Consider the following 19798-nt stretch of genomic DNA (forward strand, 5'->3'; position numbering starts at 1 on the left):
TTCTTCGAGGTCCTGTCACTAGCAGTGTTACTAGCAGTTATTGGCAGAGCAGGACCTAATTGCAGGCTTTCTTGGCTGCTTGGATTTGAGCTGATGTTGTAACCTGTGTCCTGGTAGATGAGCTGTCGTTGCAGAGCTACCATCTGCCGTTTGGTGTACGTTGTCCTCAGGAGCGAGCCAGATACTGAGTGTGCCACGGATTGGGTTTGTTCATCAGTTGTGTGATGGCACACTGAAAGCAATTGCAAGGCGTTTTAAAAAGAGGGGAAGGTGGATACACTGATTCCTGTCTGTGCTGTAACATGTACTGAAGTCCAGAGGTGTGGTTTTGGGGGTTTTTGTTGTGTGGTTTGAGGAGGTGGAGTGGGGTTGGTGTTACTTACTAAAGCAGTTGAATATAGTGCTGATAATAGCTGAGGTAAACACTAATTAAAAATACTCAGCTTGAGTTCTTGAGTAGTTTTAACAGGATAACTCTTCTTTTTTTCCATAGTGCTCTTTGTTTTGTCCCAACACAAATGCATAGACATTCTTCTGCTCTTTGGCATGATCCAGACCTATCTTTGCCATTCACGAAGACTAATAATCTGTACTGTTTGCCTGGTAGGCTCTGATGGGTCTCTTCCAAGTTCTTGTCCAGTCCGTTCTTGCAGTTGTGTAAGTTTATTGCATCTGCACTCTCCTGCCAACAAGGAGTTCCAAAAGTCTACTACCCTTTGTATGAAATACCCTCTGCTTTCCTCCTCAGAGGAATGCTGTTGTATCAGTCATTAAGATTTTGCTTTCTTAGCTGTCATTTGGAAAGTTAGTTTGGAGATACTGGCTGCTTAAGAAGATAATAGCCACACACGACCTATTACAGTTCTATGTGCATTCACTTCGTTGGTTCTTGTTTCCAGTTAAAACAAGAGGGACATTTAGTCTGGTCAGACAAATAAGCATGTGGCAGTCAAAGCAGAACTGGTTAGCATTGCATTAGTGTGGATAATACTGTAGACACAAGTCTTCCTCACTTGTTTTTAGTGTTACATTAAGGTCAAAGATGTTTCTAGCAGAGCATTAGTTGATTCATGGACTTTACTTTTTTATTTCCAGCAAAATGATGGCTTGAAGTCACTGGCCTGTCGAAACACCTGGTGTGCTGGGCTGCTTTGCTGCGGCCCTTCGGAGTGCCTTTGCACTAATGCATGCAGCACGGGGAACAAACAGGAGGAACTGGAGTCTTTGTGCAGCCTGTGCTCTAATCTTTCTAGATTTCTAGTATTTTGATTGATAGAAATAACAGATACCTGCTACAGAGAGTTCAGCTGGATTTTTACTGGCCTGTGTTTAAAGGAAACAGTGCACGAGCCTTACACTGTCATTCCTTCCTGAAAACTTTTGGATCTGCTGTTCCTATTAGAATAAAAGTTCCTAATCGTTCAGCATTAAGTGAGGGGGAGGTGGAATCAGAAGGTTCAGCTCTTGCCCATCGGTGTGCACGTGGCTGTTGGCCACAGTCTGCCCAGCTGAACAGGCCGAAGTCACTGAAGGATCTTGAGACTCATTAGATTTATTGTAAGGAGCCAAGATACATCTTAGGAGCAGCTGTTGGTTTTAGAGCTGCTTTTGGTTACGTGTTCACATACTTGTGTTAAGGGTTACCTCCCTAGTGTATAGGTTTATTGTGTAGCAAACAGTATTCTCAGTTCTCTGTGTCCCAGGAAAGCATCGCTGTATCCTGGTTCACCTGGGCGACACTTGGAATTTGAGGAGCTAAGGGAAGTTGTTTGGATTTTGCATCGAGCTGGGAACAGAGCCTTCTTTTCTCCCACAGCTTGCAATCCCTCGGTGCCTCTCTGGAACAGCGTGTTCAAGTCGGTCTCTTCTGGCCAGCTTGGCTCAGAAGCCCTTTATACAACAGACATGTCGTGTTTTGCTGCCTCACCATTGTGGTCTCGCTTGCTATATGGAAGCAGTAACTTTTTGTGGTTGTAATCCAAACGATGTCTTCCATATCTATTTTCATGTGAAGATTTTGCACTGGATGTGTTGATCTGGAAAGGTAGAAAGTTGTGACTAAGGAACTTGAACTTCAGCGCTGGACACAGTCTGGTCTGTGCTTTCCTTCTGATAATTTCTGGTGCTATGTGCGTTAGACAAATGAGTCTAAAGTCTTAATAATTATTGATTAGTCTGTGTTTAAAGATGAGGTTACTTAGTTGTTCCTTCCTAATGTTACCTAGAAGGTGGTGGTTATATGCAGTATTTTGATGCATATAGCCCATGGGTTACCTGTTTAAAAAAAAAACCCAAAACCAAAAAACAACAACAGTTGAGATTTATATAAATGTCCAGTAAATAGAAGTGGAAAAACCTATGTCTGCAAGCATCCAGTTGTGCTTGAACCCTGTCAAGCTTTGACAGGATTACACAAGTCACTACCACTAAGTATTTATTTTATATATAAATTTAGTAACAAGTGTTCCCTCTTACCCGTTTCAGATTTGCCTTTGCCAGTCTCCTGCTTTACTCGTAGGAGCACAGGAAACTGTAACTGCTTTGTGAATTGTGTAGATTCTGTTTCAAGTCAATGTTGCATCCCAGTAAGAAGGCAGGAAGAACAGAAGTAGAGCTTTCAAAGGAGGCGTATGTATTTGAGGAAGCCCGTAGACAATTAGAAAGGAAAACGTACCTGTATGTGTTTCTTGTCTCTCTTTTTATAAGCCCCAGTGTTTAGAATTCATCAGAGGAACAAATTTCCTTTTCCAGAAAAATAGCCTAATTCCCTCATTCTAGAAAATAGGTTTTGTATAATTTATTTTGAATAATTTGTCTTTACTATCAAGTAAAAGGGTAAGTTTAGCTGCCATTATTTTTTCCCTTTCTAAGAACGCTTAGGCAGAAAAAACATCATCCATCCTGTAAGCCAGAGGGATAGACGACTTGCTGCTTCATCTGCTGCCAGGGAACTGGGAGTCCTGGGGGTTCTTCAGTCAGACAAAAGTTCAGAATTTGTTCCTTTTGAGCTTTCACAGAATTAATTGGAGTAAAAGCTACAGGTAAACAGAACTTCCTTCACAAGCCAGAGAAGTAGGTCAAGAATGTACTCATTTATCTCTTTTTTTTTTCTTTTTTTTTCCCCCAGAAGTATTTTAAGGAAGGGGAGAGGGGAAAAAAAAAAAGCTTATTAAAAGCTATTTTTAGAATAAAATTTACTTACCTAATCTTTTAAAATCCATCTAGGTCTGAAGAGTATGGAGAAATTCCATGTTCTCACATATAAATGTGTGAGAGAGCACTGAGAGAGTGCTATTTCTGAGATAAAAGCAATCGTCATCCCTTCCTGTCCTTTCTCTCCACTTAGGATCTTCTACAAAAACTTCCTATAAATAGAAATGTTTTTCAGTTAATTTAATCTGAATACTTCATGTATTTCGATGATGAATGCAACATTCTGAATGTGCCATAGAGATGGGCAGAGGAAGAAACGGCGGTTTTGGCAACGAGGTAAGAGGCATGGAGAGAGTGCTTGGACTCCAACACGGGCAGAAAACATTCTGACCAGATGCTTGCACGGTCAAACAAGGAAACAACAAAATATTGATAAGTATTGATATTGGATTCTGATGTGTGTCACCTAGGGGTCATCTGTTCAAGAGCAAAACTGCGATTCAGCAGCGCTGTAGGGATCTGGATGTGGGCAGATAATACGAGGGGAAGTTTATTCTGGGACCTGTCTCCTTCAGAGCTTCACAGCGTCTGATTTCACCGTCGCCTGCGTCCTTTCCCATGGCTCACTCCATCCCAGTAGTCCCTCGGCATCGGATTTGTGTGTGTTGTCTGAGGTTCAGACTGTATAAAATGAAAGATGGTGTTATCTGTAGCCGTCGGAGTTAATTGCTTGTTGAAATGGACAAGGCTTCCTTAGAGAGAAAATCTGACACAGGTTTCTTGTTTCGTGGGTTGGGGTTGGTTTTGAGGTTTTGTGCCCCAGGATGTGATGTAGTTCTGTAAACTTAAAAGCAAAACTTGTAGCGTTTACACTCCTCAGTCTCCGAGGACCATGTATAGCGTTACATTCTGCAGCATAATCCAGGGCTTCAGAAGTGTAAAAAAAGAGAGATTTAATCTGTAGTATGTAGAAGTTTTTAGTGTTCGTATTGTCGGATTAGCACCACGTTTAAATGTGTAGCTACAGTCCATAGAGCTTGGAATTTCAGACATTGTTTCCGTTATCCTTTGAATAGAAACAGTCAAAGAATGGATCTGGAAGCCAGCAGGAATTTGACATCTGAGCAAAAAATCAGTGTGTTTAGCTCTCTTATTTTGTGTTTCTTTCTTCCTGTGTGAGCAATAGCTAGGATGATTTTTGTGTTTTCTAGAATTCCAACAGAACACTGCTTCTTTATTTAATTCTTATTTCTGTGCAGTAGCGAAAGCAAAATACTGTCTTTTTCCACTGTTTCTGATATTTTCACAAGTGAAGTCCATAAGTCTTTCAATTTCACTAGCTTGACACCATCAACTAAATAATGTTTAAAAAAACCCTGTTTGTACACTGGTGTTTTGTCACTGAAATTCCATCATTACTTGCAGAAGTGTGGTATCCTGAAGCACCAAGTCTTGGCTAGCATACCTTCAGATGTTTAATCATCATTATAGTATTAATTCTTCCTTTCCCTCAAATTGTGCATAACAGCACGTGAAATGTTTTTGGCACCGTTCATTAAATGAAGTAAGCGCATCACAGGAGAAATTTAAGTATTACAAGGATTAAAAATTAATATGTAGCAGGATAGTTGCACAAAACTAGTATTGGTTTTAATTATTAGAGCCAGTAGACTGGATTTGACATGGAGTGTAACACTGGGACAATACCTGTGACTTGTTGCAGTTTTGTTGTAATGGAACAAGAGACTGTGACTTCTGTTTTGAGGAGCACGGAGATGAGAGAAAGGGTGAATCATAATGACTCAGTGACTTTTTTTCAGTAAACTGATCAATCTCAGCAACCTTCTTAAAATCCATTTTCTAGATTATCTGTTGCCAACATCATCTTTCATCAAACCTACAGGGAGCATGACCACTGGGGTATTTTATTGGCTGCTTAAAAAAGCTAAAGATGACTGGAAGACCAGGAGGAATGAATTCTGGTCTTCCTAGGTAGGACCAGAATTTATGGTGTCGATCTTACAGATTTATATGAGCAGTGGCAAGAACCCCACCATATCTTCTGCTGTCCTGATCATACAAATCTGAAGTGTTTCTCTCTGTGGACTCATTTTAGAGAAATCCATAACGTGGGCTCCAGGCTCAATTTAACGTTTGAATATGATGTGTTTTACACAACATGGCATTTCTCAAATAGGAAGCCTTTGAGATGTGCCTGAAGGTAGGTGTGAACAATTTGCTGAGAGCTGATAAATTGACCTGTGCTCCCTAGTGCCTAAGCTTTCTTGCATTTACCACCTAGCAGGAGCATGCATAAAGTAGTTACTGTTGAGTATCTAATGTGTGCTAAATTCCTGTCCTCTTTTTTTGCAGTAAGGTGCATATCTCTTTGTATTACAAGGCCTAATTCCTTTTAATAACCTTTTAATTAACCTCACTGTAGGCAGGAGATCAGAAGTGTTCTCTTTTTTTTTTTTTTTTTTTGAGTTTGGAAACGGTTAGTTATGAGAAAACAATTGGCAAGCTGTACTGTGCAATCATAAAGCAAGCTGTATGTGCTGGCCACTCCAAATAACTGCAGGAACATGTTGCAGTCATTGGCAGAGAAGAAAGAAGTGATCCCAGCTGCCCCAGCGTGCGCTCCTTGATGCTCTAAGAATTTGGTTTGTGGTTGTATTGGCCATATGCACAAGACTTATTTGGATTTGTGTTGGACTTGAATTAACCATCCCTTCTGGAGTGCTTGGACACAGCCAGCTGCCTCTGCAGCGCTTGTTCTCTGCAGTCAAATATTTCTACAGCTCCCAATGCATCCAATATTATCCGGATTATCTCTTCGCTAGTTTGGGTATTGGAGGTTTAACAAGAGGTCTGTGTTGTGTGTATAAATACACCTCACGGTTCTTTGCTCAACATGTTATTCCTGTTTTAATGATGAAGTGGCTGAGGTATTCTGACCAGTGTTTTCAGAGATTATAAAACAGTTTTCAGTCAATCACTGTGTTTTTCCCTTTCTTCATCATCTGTAGGCTCTGTATATCTCTGGATTTATGGACGCATGATGGGCAAGGTGTCGTTTTAGAACAATGTATGTTTTGCTCCTATAAAAGGAATAGGTTTTGATGTTCTGTGGTAGTTAAGCAATTTTTCAGTAATCAGTCTTTTTAGCTTTGATTTTTTTTTTTTTGGCAGGTTCAGAGAAACAGTTGACATTTTTCACCCTAGAAGTTAAGAGAGTGTCAAGTAGAGCGCAAGGCGAAAAAAGTGAGATCAGCCATGGAAAATGTTTATGGTGAAGTAACCTCCTGACTTCACACCTTAATCTTGGTGATATGGGGAGTGTCTGTCTGAACCTCAAGGCCTTGGACTGCCGTTTTGGGAGGCAAGGAGTTAGTTGGGGATGGAAAGACTGGAGTTTGTATTCTTTCTGCTCTGTTACCCATTGCTATCTTCATGGATCTGACACTCTGTTTATCTGACAGTGCACTCAGTACTGCTTCGCCAGGGAAAATCGCACAAAACAAGCCCAGTGCATCAGCATTTTCATTGTGTATTAAGCTGAGCCTCCCTTCACATGGTCACATCCCCTTTCTAATCTGGGATTCCATGTCCCTTTCCCAGTCCAGCCTGTTTCTGTGGTGTCTGTTGCTGGTCTCCCTGAGCCTCTGTTCTGTGGTTTGAGTGTTTTTTGTGTGGCTGAGCGTTAAGACCTGCAGGACTTTTGGAAGTGGCGTTGTTGGGGGGTTAGGCAATACACTGGTTTAGTGGTAGTAGTTTGTCACAGACTGAGGTGATGGCTGCGTTCAAGTTGGATTTCCTCCCAGAGATGATGGTGGACCATTGCTCCTTGAATGCTAGCCCTGTGTAAGTATTTTGTCGTCATGTCCAAGTTTACAACTAAGGCGATAGTTGGGATCGCTGTCTCTGAAGCCCCTGCTGTCTGAACTCTCCTTGAGGGGGGAGAGCAGGGTGGGAAGAGAGAGAGGAGAGCCTGATTTCTTGAAGAAATCCTAGTGGATTGGCAGTTGACGTTGGATTCTGGATAGGGGGAAATAATCAGATAATTTTGGGAATGAGGGCTAAGGAGGAATAAAGCTATTTGGCAGTACTGTTTATAGTATGCTACGGGTGCTGATATTATAAAATTAGTTATTTAAATCAATTGTTGGGAGAATCTGTTTCTATTCTTCCCTATTAATGACTCCAGACTAAACATTTTAATGGGGAATCAAAGATTCCTTGAATGCTGTTGAGGTCACGTTAAGAGTTACCCAGTTAACAGAAGCAATGCTGTGCACTTGAAGCTATCCATCACTACTGCTGTGGCAGGGCTGAAAATTATTATTGGAAGAGGGTAAACAGTTTCCAGTTGTGCTCAATTGGAGTGAAAAGAGGTAGTTTACCTCTTTGTAAAAGACATTGTTTGCCTTGGTTATTTGGAGAAGTGCTGACCCTTTCCGAGTGGAAAGGTACAGAGGAGTGAAAGGATTTATGGTGATTCCCTTCCTTTCTAGTACGAACCTTTGTTTTTTCTGAGGTCTGTTCATACAGCTATAAAATTAGGAGCTTTCCCAGGCGTAATTTTTTCCTTAGGTTCTGAACAGCAGTGCATTGAGGGGAAAAATTAACTAAACATTACCTGGTTTGGAAATTTTCTTTTATTTTTTTTAGGATTCTATTCAGGGGGGAATATGATTGCAGATGGACAGTGAGAGGAACACTGTTTACTGTAACGTTCAGTTAATAAGCCATTCAAAAACTGTCTTTAAAGGAAGAAAGCAGAGATGAAGAGAGCTGACTACTCTGGAAGAAGGCCACCTGTATTCTTCAATAAAGAATTTGGGGGCGGGGGAAATCACTGTAGAGTTACTATTCCACTCCCTATGTTCTTTCTAGACTCTACAGGGCTTGTCAGCAATTTTAACCTACTAATCACTCTAGGTACAGTAGGATGTCGTTATAGTCAGTCTTCCACAGAGGTGGGTCCTGCGGTACGCCAGGCTGTGACTGTCGTTAACGAGACCTCATGTTGCACTTGGCACACGATGAGGAGTCGATACAGAAAGCAGTGCATGACTTTCAGCTGGCAGGGCAGGGTAGAACACAGCTCTGTTAACAGGCTGTGTGCTCTTGGTATGGCTGGATGTAACGCCTCGAAGCCTATTGAAGATTCCCATACTCAGAACTTCCGTGGTGGTGTAGCCTAAGAAGTGACTTGTTGTTCTATGCTAACTCCTTGCCGTTACTCAACTTGATTCAGCCTGCAATGAACTAGATTGTCCAATCCCAACCTGTTCCTGTACGACCTAAACCCGTTTTTTTTGCCAAATATTGTTGAAAGCTCCCTAGTTCCACACGGCTATTGCCTTGTAAACCTTTAATGAAACTTAATAAAACTTCTCATCTGTTCGTTTAGTGTCTAGTGTCTAGTTCCAGGTAGCCGCATTTTAAAACAACAAAAAAAACGTTATCCTCTCATTTTCAGTGGTTACTGATAACTTCAGTTGTCTGTGGGTAGACTGAGTTTAGGTTCCTTCCTATTCTGGTTTCCTTTTCTGTAAAATTTTACATAGTTGCACTGGTGATATTTTTTAGTCATCTCAACAGATTTATGTCCTGAATCCCAGATATTGACTACGTTATAGGAACTAATGTTAAAAAAAAGTTTGAAACAGTGGTTGGTTTCCAAGTAAACAGCTTGCCAATGACTGTGAATGATGTTTCTGAATATTCTCTGATATGCAGGACTGGGAACGTGCAAGAGTCTCTCTTTATATGAATATTTTAATCATATACATTTTTATATGTGTAGAAATACACTGTGGTTTTTTAATCTCACTGTAAGCGTGCTTCTTTTAACTGCAATAGCAGCTAGAATCTGTGGAAAGATATAAACCAGAAATTCCTCCTTGTTTTTCATAGCTCAAAGAAAATGAATGGCACACTGGATCACCCAGACCAACCTGATCTAGATGCTATCAAGATGTTTGTGGGTCAGGTCCCACGGAGCTGGTGTGAGAAGGATCTAAGAGAACTTTTTGAACAGTATGGTGCTGTCTATGAAATCAATGTCTTGAGGGACAGGAGCCAAAACCCTCCTCAAAGCAAAGGTGAGAACTTCTGTACTTCTCTTGTGAGACTTGGGATCTCAGCTGCTTTCACATAGTTAGTCTTACCTGTTTGCTTATTCAGACATGCCTGTGTGTTGGAGCTCTGCGTGACCAGGTGTGCGTGCAAGCCCAGGCTTTATTATAGTCTTTTAAGTGTGTGTGTTTAATTATACTTGGACTGTGATCCAGTCATTAGCTGAGCTGAGGAAAACCTCTCATTTTTTTTAGAGCTCAGAAGTGATGGGGATGCTTGAAGAGTCTGGATTATAATTGCAAAGCCAAACATCAAATTAGTATTGTGTTGCTCCAGAGCATCATTGTGACGCTATGATACGATGAAATTATTGCTGAAAGTGTCACAGTTTCAGATATAATTGAGGTCTTGGGCATTTGTGCACATCAAATCCTCGTGCACATCAAATCCTCACTAAATGCTGGGCCTGGATTTGCAGTTCAGTTACATGCAATATCTTATTCCTGGGAAACCAGATAAGTTTTTGGTACTAGCAAATAATTGTCGAGTATGATAATGGAAGTAGCCCACAATTATTTGGGCTGCTAAATGTAGATACATTTGGGTATCTAAATGTTTGTTTCAGTGATGCATTGGTGATGTTGGGTCAGTTCTGAATTCGTATTTGGTTACATTTAGAAATCTTTTTTTAAGCAGCCACAGTCAGTAGTACCTCCCTCTTTCAGTATCTAACCTCTCGTCATGCGTTTTGCATTGGAAGGATGGAGGTGGGACTTGCCATGGCTGTGCAGCACCTCAAGATTCATAGTAGTTTTCTCACCTACCGTTGTGTTTCGATTGCAGGGTGCTGTTTTGTTACATTTTATACCCGAAAAGCTGCACTAGAAGCACAGAATGCTCTTCACAACATGAAGATCCTCCCAGGGGTAAGAGAAGAGCCTTGCTTTCTTCGCAACTGTCGTCTTTTCCTGAGCTCTGGCACCGCTGATGAACAAACATCTGTTGTCTTGCCCTCAAAGAGTGTTTTAAAAGAACTACTCGAAAGAGCGATGCCATGAGACTTGTGTGATAACAGATCTTAAGGGAATTTTGGAACATTTGGGAGAATAATATGATAGTGAAGTGGGTGGATATGGCTCCTGTAATACTCTCTGAGGAGGGATGATGGCATATCATTAGGAAAGCTTTTCTTTCCTCTAGAAACGTGTGTGGTGTTAGGTATGCACTTCTGTAGAGACTATTTAGGCTGCCATTTCTTTCTTCCACAATTCTCATGGGATGTGTTTCATACAGGATAAAGTGAATGCATCTAGGATTAAATAATCTCTTTACGTTTCAGATGCACCATCCTATCCAGATGAAACCAGCTGACAGTGAAAAGAGTAATGGTAAGCTTTACTAAAGTCTGAGTTCGGTGGCATCGTTTGTGCTAATAGGGAAGCTTGAGGATTTTTCCTTTGGTTGAACAGTTTCTGATGAAGTCTTCTTGAATTGGACACCTGATATTTTTTAAACAGGAAAGAAAAAGGAAGTAAAATGTGTTTTGAATTTAGTAGGTAGTGTAAGTGATGTCTCTAAAATTCCATGACTCAGTATCTCCCGCTGCTGCTGCTTGCGGTAGAACCATGTTGTCAGTTAGGGAAACATCCAGTGAGTTCTTCTTTGTACTAAGGTGGTTTAAATCTTTGTTGGGGACAGGGACAGTGGGATCGATGCACCCTCAGCAAGTGGGCAGATGACACCAAGCTGAGTGCTGTGGTTGATACCCTGGAGGGAAGGGATGCCATCCAGAGGGACCTGGACAGGCTGGAGAGGTGGGCCTGTGAGAACCTCGATGTTTAACAAGGCCAAGTGCAAGGTCCTGCACATGGGTCAGGGCAATCCCAAACATGGATACAGGCTGGGGGATGACAGGATTGAGAGCAGTCCTGTGGAGAAGGACTTGGGGGTATTGATGGATGAAAAACTGAATATAAGCTGGTAACGTGCACTTGCAGCCCAGAAAGCCACTTACATCCTGGGCTGCATCCGAAGAAGCATGGCCAGCAGGTCAAACGAGGGGATTCTGCCCCTCTGCTCTGCTCTTGTGAGACCCTCCCTGTGGTGCTGCGTTCAGCAATGAGGCCCCCAGCACAAGAAGGACATGGAGCTGCTGGAGTGAGTCCAGAGGAGGCCACGAAGATGATCAGGGGGCTAAAGCACCTCTGCTCTGGAGACAGGCTGAGAGAGTTGGGGCTGTTCAGCCTGGAGAAGAGAAGGCTTCAGGGAGACCTTATAGCAGCCTTCCAGTACCCAAAGGGGGCCTGCAAAAAAGATGAGAAGGGCTTCTTTATCAGGGCGTGTAGTGATAAGACGAGGGGCAATGACTTTAAACTGAAAGAGGGTAGATTTAGATTGGATAGAAGGAAGAAACTTTTCACTCAGAGGGTGATGAGGCACTGGAACAGGTTGCCCAGAGAAGTGGTAGATGCCCCATCGCTGGAAGTGTTCAAGGCCAGGTTGGATGAGGCTTTGAGCAACCTGGTGTAGTGGAGGGTGTCCCTGCCCATGGCAGGGGGGTTGGAACTAGATGATCTTTGAGGACCTTTTCAATCTAAGCTATTCTATGAAATCTAGAAATGCTTTTTCAAGTGCTTGACTAATTAGAAGCAAGGCCTGTTGCAGCTAGGATGGGAGTCAAAACTTGTAGTGTACAAGGGAGAATTCACAACAGTTCAGTAGAGAAGGACTGGTGAATATTTCTGTGCATTGACCATTTCAGATGGATGGAAACATTTAGCATCTGCCATTAGGTAAATGATTGTTTACCCAGGCATTTCCTTCATGAATTTATATACGTACACATATACGTGCTCAAATGTGTGTGTGTCTATGTATGTTGCTGCAAGATAAGCAAAGAAAGTGTTCAGCATCTTGTACTTTCAGCTTTTCTAGGCTTGGCTGAATTTTATTTTCTTCATTTGCCATAGTACTGGAAGGTTAGCGTTGCATCATGGAGAAGATAATCCTGGTTCCAGAAAGCTTGTATCTTAATTGAGAACAGAAGATGGGAGATATGGGTTACATATAGTAGGAATAATTCCATCTGAAAATTCCTCCATTTGTTTGCAAAATATGTTTCTGTGTAAATATATCTAAAAAGGAGTAATTCTTTTGAAGTGTGGTTGGGAGAACAGAATAGGTTCTCTAAACTAAAATCGATCTTTTGTCACACACACACACAAATATCCTGGAAAATAATGAAAAGAGGAAAAAAAATATTTAATAGAACTTTAGGTTGACAGTTCTGAGGCTATTTTATAATGATATGAGTTTTAGTAAAAGGTGTGGGTGAAAATATAAATAAGAAAGCATCAAAAAAAGTGTTTTAAGTTGGCAATAAAAGGAATTCTGGATCTCTTGAACTAAAATGAACTGTGCAAAGGATTTGAGAGCAGCTTTCTGCTCTAAGAGCTTGATAGTGAACTGGGTACAACATTAATATTTAATCAGTTAAAGTCATATCATCTGGAATAGTTTGGAGTTTTCCTCTTCATCACCATGGAAGACTCAACAAATAAGTTGATTTCCCCTCAGCACAGCAGGAAATAGGAGCAGACTTCTCTCTTGAAGCTTCAAATTGTGCTACAGCCTTTGTCATGCTGTATCTTATGTTGTGCTGAATGTTGTATTTGCAAACTGTTTTTTATTTCCATGTGTTATTCTGCATATTGCTTCATCCTTTAAAAGCAAGGAGGTAATTAGCATCCTTAAATAAGAAAAAGGAGAGGTGTAAAGTTCTGCTCTGGATTCGAGTTTACCCCACGCCCTTAAGTGACCTTAAATTGAGGGTAGTATCCATTAACCAAAATGTTAAGAGAAATGCCTTTCTGAACCTTTGATTTTTAAAATAGTCTGAAAGGTGTTCTTCAGCTCTCTTGTACTTAATTGTGTCAGCGTTTAGAGGCAAGATCCAGTGGCACGCAGTCCATTGGTGTGATCTGGAGTGTTACTGTCATGCTTTTGATACAGACCAGAATGCACAAATCTGAAACAGGATGGGAACTGTTCTGTTTTAGCAACTGCTGCTGCCTCCACTGTTGAGACAGGAGCTTGAGAAAGTAGGCAGATGTAAATCGAAGTGATTGATGTGATAAACAGGCTAGAAAGAAGGTTTTTTGCAGCTTGCTTACTTGTTTAGATAGGTATGTTGGTAATCTAAAGATAGAAGAGACAGAGGAGAGAGAATTAAAATAGTCCAATAAAATCCATAGAAGTCTTCTCTCATTCACCAGGAACTGAATGTAGGAGATATAGGGAAGTGCTGAATCTGATGTGATTTTTTCTTTTCTTACATTCTTGCAGTTCACAGGCTTGCAAGGGAGAAACAGTCAGCAAAATGTAAACATGAAACATCATAAGGGTGGTGAGGCACGGGCACAGGTTGCCCAGAGAAGCTGTGGCTGCCCTGTCCCTGGATGTGTTCAAGGCCAGGCTGGATGAGGCTTTGAGCAACCTGGTGTAGTGGAGGGTGTCCCTGCCCATGGCAGGGGGATTGGAACTAGATGATCTTTGAGGTCCCTTTCAATCCAAACCATTCTATGATTCTATAAAACAGGCATCCTTCAGGTTTGGTGAGGTGTCTTGTATGCATCCTCTTAAACTGAAGAGATTCCATTATTGGGAATCTGGTTTTGACAAACCCCTACTCTAAACACAAGGGAAATAACTGCTGTTGATGGAGATGGTTTGACAAAATAAGTAAGCACGTATTGGCTGGTAATACTCTTATCCTTTGGTTTCTTAGCAGTAGAAGACAGGAAGTTGTTTATTGGAATGATATCCAAGAAGTGCAATGAAAACGATATCCGAGTGATGTTCTCCCCCTTTGGGCAGATTGAAGAATGCAGGATATTGCGGGGCCCGGACGGCCTGAGCCGAGGTAAGCAGGAGGCTTTTCCAACAGTTCAAGGTTCTCCACTGGATGCTGCCTTTTACAACTCAGGGTGGCATTTCAGCTCTTTCTGTGACTCTTCCAGTTGTCTGTGTTTTGTGTCATCCTCCCCCTGCCCCCAGAAGACATTTTCGTTTCTGGAGGTAATGAATTACTTGGTTCCTTTTTGTTGTTTCCCCAGGTTGTGCATTTGTGACTTTTACAACAAGAGCCATGGCACAAACAGCAATCAAAGCAATGCACCAAGCACAAACCATGGAGGTAAAACAAGTTAGTGGGCATCAGGAGATGATGTAATTTGTCAGGTGGTCACTATGGAGTTTGAAGGGCTAGAGAGCACAGAAGTGAAGTGCAGCGTGTGTTTCTTCACAAATAGTGTTCCTGGACCTTTGTGTTTGTTCTGCTCCTATTTTTAGAGCTCGAGGTAGAAACTTCACCTGCAGAGAAAATACTAAAATACAAAGTAGAATGAAAAGCAAATGAGATTGTGAACCTTTAATGAAACATGCTGTTTGGGGGGGAAATAAATAAATATGTATGTATGCATGTGGGGGGACGGGAATGCTTCCAGTGACTGGGTCTTAATGCAGTATTTTTCTGACTGCTGGGGATAGCAAGTATATAATTGTTTGAATTGCTGTTTGCAGGGCTGCTCTTCTCCCATTGTGGTAAAATTTGCGGACACGCAGAAGGACAAAGAGCAGAAACGAATTGCTCAGCAACTCCAGCAACAAATGCAACAGATCAGTGCTGCCTCAGTATGGGGAAACCTGGCTGGTCTCAACACACTTGGACCCCAGTACTTAGCAGTGAGTTTCTGATTTGGGTTCTTTTCATCTCTTCAGGGGTCACAGTGTCTGACTGTCTTGTAGTGTTTAATGTATTCGTTTTTAGAAGGCTACTGATAGAGAGGAGCAGGGTTCTTAGTCCCCATTTTGTGGGTGAGGAGGCTGAAATTAAGTTATCAGGATACATTTAAGTGAGGATTTCAACCCCAGTCACTGTAGCCCTAACTAGTGAAACTTTTTTTATTTCCCCCATTTCTGTAGAATGACTTTGTGCTGGGAAGATTTTCTTCGTATGTTATGGCCTCAATGTTTACCCATACAAATGCCCATTTCCTGTCTAGCTGATGATGTAGTTCTTGTATTCCTCTTCCATTTTTCCTTTTTCAGCCTTTATTTCTCTCATCCCCTTTCAGTGAAACCCAGAAAAGTACTTGGTGCTGTCCAAATAGAAAAGGTCATCAGGTTGGAAGCACCAAGCAGTTGACAGTGCACAGTAAAAAACAAAAAAGAAACAGAAAAAAAAAAAACACCACCAACAAACCCACACAGAAAATACAGAGAAACTACTTTATTTAACAAAAATTACACAACAGAAGGTAGCCTGCTGTCACTGATTTTAGTTGATTTTGCTGGGTCCCTAAAGGGGGAACTTTTCATAAACTGATGTGCTCTGGCTCCTGTGGGTTGCCAGAGTAGCTATGAGAACTGTATTGATGCAGTATAAGGTCTGGGGAAGAGAAAAGGAAAATTTCATTTCATTCTTGGTCTTGGTATGATGTGCTGTTGAAGTAGGGATATTCTGTCTTCTACTACTGCCTTAGATTTGGTCGATTGGAATTTTCTGTAACACCACCTAGTTAAGGAATAGGAAATCCCTCTAAATAGCTTTTAAGCTGAGGCTTGGAATTTCTCTTGTGGCTGCTGTGCTTAAGGAAAGTGGAGGGGGTTCCCTCTCATGATGACTCTTGGGTTTTGGTATGGCATTTGCCATTTGTCCTGTGCTGGCGGCGTCAGCCGTAAAGTTTGGCTTGAGCTAGCGCGTCCTTCGGGGTGGCAGTCCTGCCCGAGGTGCTTTGAGTAGGGGTTCTTTCTCCCTATGGATTCTGCTGGCTTTGTCTCAGTATATCAGCTCTAAACTTCCTTCAGCATTGCTTACGTTGAGTGAGGAACGCATCGTGCCGTGGCTTTGGCTGCGATGCCATGCATGGGCAGCGTGGTTTTCACCGCGGCGGCGCTCTGGCTGTGCTCTGGGAATTCTCTTGACGCTTTGCTACGGTGTGCCGCACGGGCAGTGGGAGTCTCCTCTGTGACGGCGCTCTGGCTGTGGTGTGATGCAGTTTCTCCCAGAAGCGGAGCCAGCCCTCACTCTCACTCTTGTTTTGTTTTTTGGTGTAATGTCTAGCTTTATTTGCAGCTCCTTCAGCAGACAGCAGCTGCATCATCTGGGAACCTGAACACGTTGAGCAGCCTCCACCCAATGGGAGGTGAGTTTTTTTTTTCCACCAGAAGACAAATTCAGTGCCAAAGAAAAGAGGAGGGTAGAGAAAGCAGCCAAAAGGCTGTAGACACATTAACACATTTGAAATAAGTGGTCCTGAGTTTACCCACTCCTTTGGAATGACAGGAATCCTCTGCTACAAGTGTGGATGTTCCTTAGTCTTAGTTAAGCCTTGTCTCCAAGGTAAGTTGTGGTGTGCTGGTAATCTCCCCTACCTCTGGCATTGAAAATCACCTTTCTTATGGGTACAAACCCCAACTCTGTGTGGGGGTTTTCATCCAAACAGGTGCACAGGTGAAGCGTTGTGTTTTGAAGTAAGCACTAATGCACGTGTTTAAGTGACAATGGATTCTTGGGTTTCCCATTTTAAATTCTTTGTTCTTAAATACATCGAAGTTGAAAACGCAACGTTGGTGGGAATGTGAACTAATCCTTCATTCAAGTTTTTTAATTCTTTTGTTTGAGTTACAATTGATTATGCCATTGCTGTTAGAGGAATATCAGCTTAACAGGTACAAGCCAAATTCCTTGCTGTGGACCGCTAGTCAGAACGTTCACCAAGTGTAGCAGCACTGGGGCTGCAAACTGGTTGTTCCTCCTGTCTTCACCGGGTGGGGGATAATAAAACACGTTAGTAACTATTCAGCACATACTCTAAATTCTGCTGCTGGCAGAAAAGCTGTAGGTTTGGTTTTAATACTGAATGTTTTAAGCTTTTAAAATTGCCTCCTGGAGTTGTTCGGCCGTTCACAATATTACATGCCCTGTCTGTGCACAGGTTGAGCTAAAGGTGTTAAGAAAGTCAAGTGTCTTTGTACATCTGACTTGTGTTGGTACACCTATCAGTAACAATTACAAGCTTTTTGCAAAGTTTTTGATGATAAGAACTTTGATTTATACTTGAAATGGATTCTAACTTTAGCTGCTTCTGTTTACTTTTTTACCCCTTCAGAGCTCTTAGGTCTAAGACTCTTTCCAAAAGCAATTGTTTTGAAATCAGTTTCACTAATATCCTGCCTGGTGGTGATCTAGAAGAGATTTTGTTATGTGCATGGTACTGTTTTTCCTCCCTCTTGTCTGTTTAAAAGCAAGTGGTAATAAAGGAGAAAAACACTACAGCAGTTCACGTTAATTGTCACTACAGTAAAGACTGGGAAAGGGGCTAACGAGCTGAGGTTGGTTGTGAAGCTTCCAGGGTAATTCTGCCTTCACTATTTAAAAACACCTTGAAACACACTTATTTTGAAAACACCTTGAAACACACTTATTTTGAAAACACCTTGAAACACACTTATTTTGAAAACACCTTAAAAATTGAGAACTTGGAGATATAAACAGTATGTTGCATGGTGTTTTGAAAGAATTATTCCAAGTCTCTGATTCTTCACAGAAAAAGTTTTAGTTTCAAAGTCCTGCTAATATCTCAGCTGATCTCCTTTCTTGAAATTCATAGAAAGAAAAATTAAGTAGGCGATTAGATCCCAAACTATATCAGACTTTGTAGACAAAATTTAATCTTCACTCTGTTTGAAAACAGATGGGAAAACAATGTGATGGCAAGAGAACAGGTGCAGTGTGCACATGCCAAACTGCTTCAGAAAGGAAGCAAGCTGCTCTGTTCTTCACGAGCTCTAACACTTGCACATTTAACCCTCTGTAGCACAACAAAACCAAAAAAATCCAACTTTTTGGTTTTAACTTCATGCTTTTATGTTACAACAGCACCTTGAGAATCTAAATAAAGGCAGAATCCTCTTGCTTCAGGCACTGAATGTGGTTAAGGAAACAGACCCTGTCGCAAAGAGAAAACAATTGAAAAAGATTAAAAAAACTAAATGAACTATGGTAAAGGTAGTAGAAGTTTTTTAGAAAATAAATAGTTTATACTACATTGTCACTTAGATTCTTATGTTGTCTGTTTACATACTTAAATTACAAAACTGAGCTTTTAGTTATGTGAGATGCGTGCTTTGGCACCAAGTACTTACTAAGCATCCAAAAGATGAGGTGCCACATCTGCCTGGGACGTTTTGGTGGTGTTATATGAATGGTGATTAATTTAACTTTGGTTTTAATTTTGTAGGGAAGAATTACTAGGGATTGTCTGAAGTTAGCTGAAAAGAGGAGGAATTGTTAGAATAAGCAAAGGTGGAGACAAAGGGCAATGAGGGAAAAGGGAAGAGAAGCAGAATTGGAAGAACAGAGCTAGCCTACCAAAGGATGGCTGAAGTACAGAATTCAGAAGATGGGTATCAATGTTAATACCATGGCAGGAAAAGAGGGCAGACCACAGTGTCAGCACTGACCAAATGGTTTAATTCAAAAATTATGACACAAAATTAAGGTGAGTCAGATGAGTAGATTGACCAGTAAAAGTTCATCAGCACAGGGACACCTTCCTCCCCCTGCAGTATTCCTGGCTGCTTACCCACAACATTCCTGATCTTTCCTGTTTTCCTTCCCTCTGTTGTTTGACCAGCTGCCCAGCTTACCTGTACATTGGCTGGTCTTGTGGTCAGGAGTTGCCACTTCATATTATCTCATCGCTTCTTGACTGCTAAGGGCACCAACCAAAACGTGCTGATACTCAGCTGCTGGTGGGTTAAAGGTGTGATGTTGTGGCCGCTGTGGTGTGTAGGTCCTCTTGAAAGAACTCTGCAGTTATTGCTGTTCCCTTGCAGAGGGAGCGGAGGGGCACAAGAGAAGAGGGTTATTGGCCTGGTGTCCAGGCAAGTTCTCTAGGTGCAGATGAGCTGTCAGATGCTGGCTTTACTCCCAGCTAAAGCTGCTCTGCTTTTGTGACTGAAGAGAACACTGCTTGAACACTTCTGTACTCAGGAGGCTACATCTGGGATCACAACTTCCTGGTCTTTTACCAAAACTCACCTATCTGGGCAGAGAAAAACTTCTATTTTTCATTATAATGAAGAATGGCAATGTAGAAAAGATCAGCAACTAGTGCTGAGCCTGTCGTTTTTAAGCTCCTTCCCATTATTCCCTTGTGATGTGCTGAGGTTGTTGGATCTGTTAAGCTTGGATGATGGTGACTTGTTATAGGAGAAACTGTACATTCTTCCATGTGTTGCAGGTCTGAACGCCATGCAGTTACAGAACCTGGCTGCACTAGCAGCTGCGGCCAGCGCAGCACAGAGTACCCCGAGCGGAACCGCTGCGCTCACCTCCTCCAGCAGTCCCCTGAGTGTGCTCACCAGCTCAGGTAAGAGGCTGCCCATGCTGTTACTGCCGTAGGAGTCATCTCAGGGTAGATGTCACCTGCTTTGTCTGTCCCTCTTTGTCACCCTCACGTTGATTCTGTAACAGAGAAGCAGTTTTACCAGTGGG

At 41.8% G+C, this 19798-nt stretch overlaps 1 protein-coding gene across 13 annotated transcripts in view; it reads left to right on the forward strand.

The window, feature by feature from the left end:
- Positions 1 to 19798, forward strand: part of CELF1 (CUGBP Elav-like family member 1) — a 53603-nt gene that overhangs the window by 22177 nt on the left and 11628 nt on the right. For 3 of the 13 annotated variants that reach the window (XM_086612656.1, XM_086612658.1, XM_086612659.1), the window contains 8 exons: positions 9076 to 9263; positions 10081 to 10163; positions 10577 to 10625; positions 14024 to 14158; positions 14352 to 14431; positions 14818 to 14979; positions 16361 to 16442; positions 19545 to 19673. In XM_086612656.1, coding sequence (XP_086468782.1) covers positions 9086 to 9263; positions 10081 to 10163; positions 10577 to 10625; positions 14024 to 14158; positions 14352 to 14431; positions 14818 to 14979; positions 16361 to 16442; positions 19545 to 19673 — 898 coding nt within the window. In that variant the 5' untranslated portion in view covers positions 9076 to 9085. Of the gene's footprint in view, positions 1 to 6943; positions 7018 to 9075; positions 9264 to 10080; positions 10164 to 10576; positions 10626 to 14023; positions 14159 to 14351; positions 14432 to 14817; positions 14980 to 16360; positions 16443 to 19544; positions 19674 to 19798 lie in introns of those variants that run through there. The other 10 variants (XM_086612651.1, XM_086612652.1, XM_086612654.1 and 7 more) reach the window with 6 other exon arrangements.

Source organism: Tauraco erythrolophus, chromosome 6, assembly GCF_009769465.1.
Source record: "Tauraco erythrolophus isolate bTauEry1 chromosome 6, bTauEry1.pri, whole genome shotgun sequence".
In the NCBI taxonomy this organism is placed as follows: Eukaryota; Metazoa; Chordata; class Aves; order Musophagiformes; family Musophagidae; genus Tauraco; species Tauraco erythrolophus.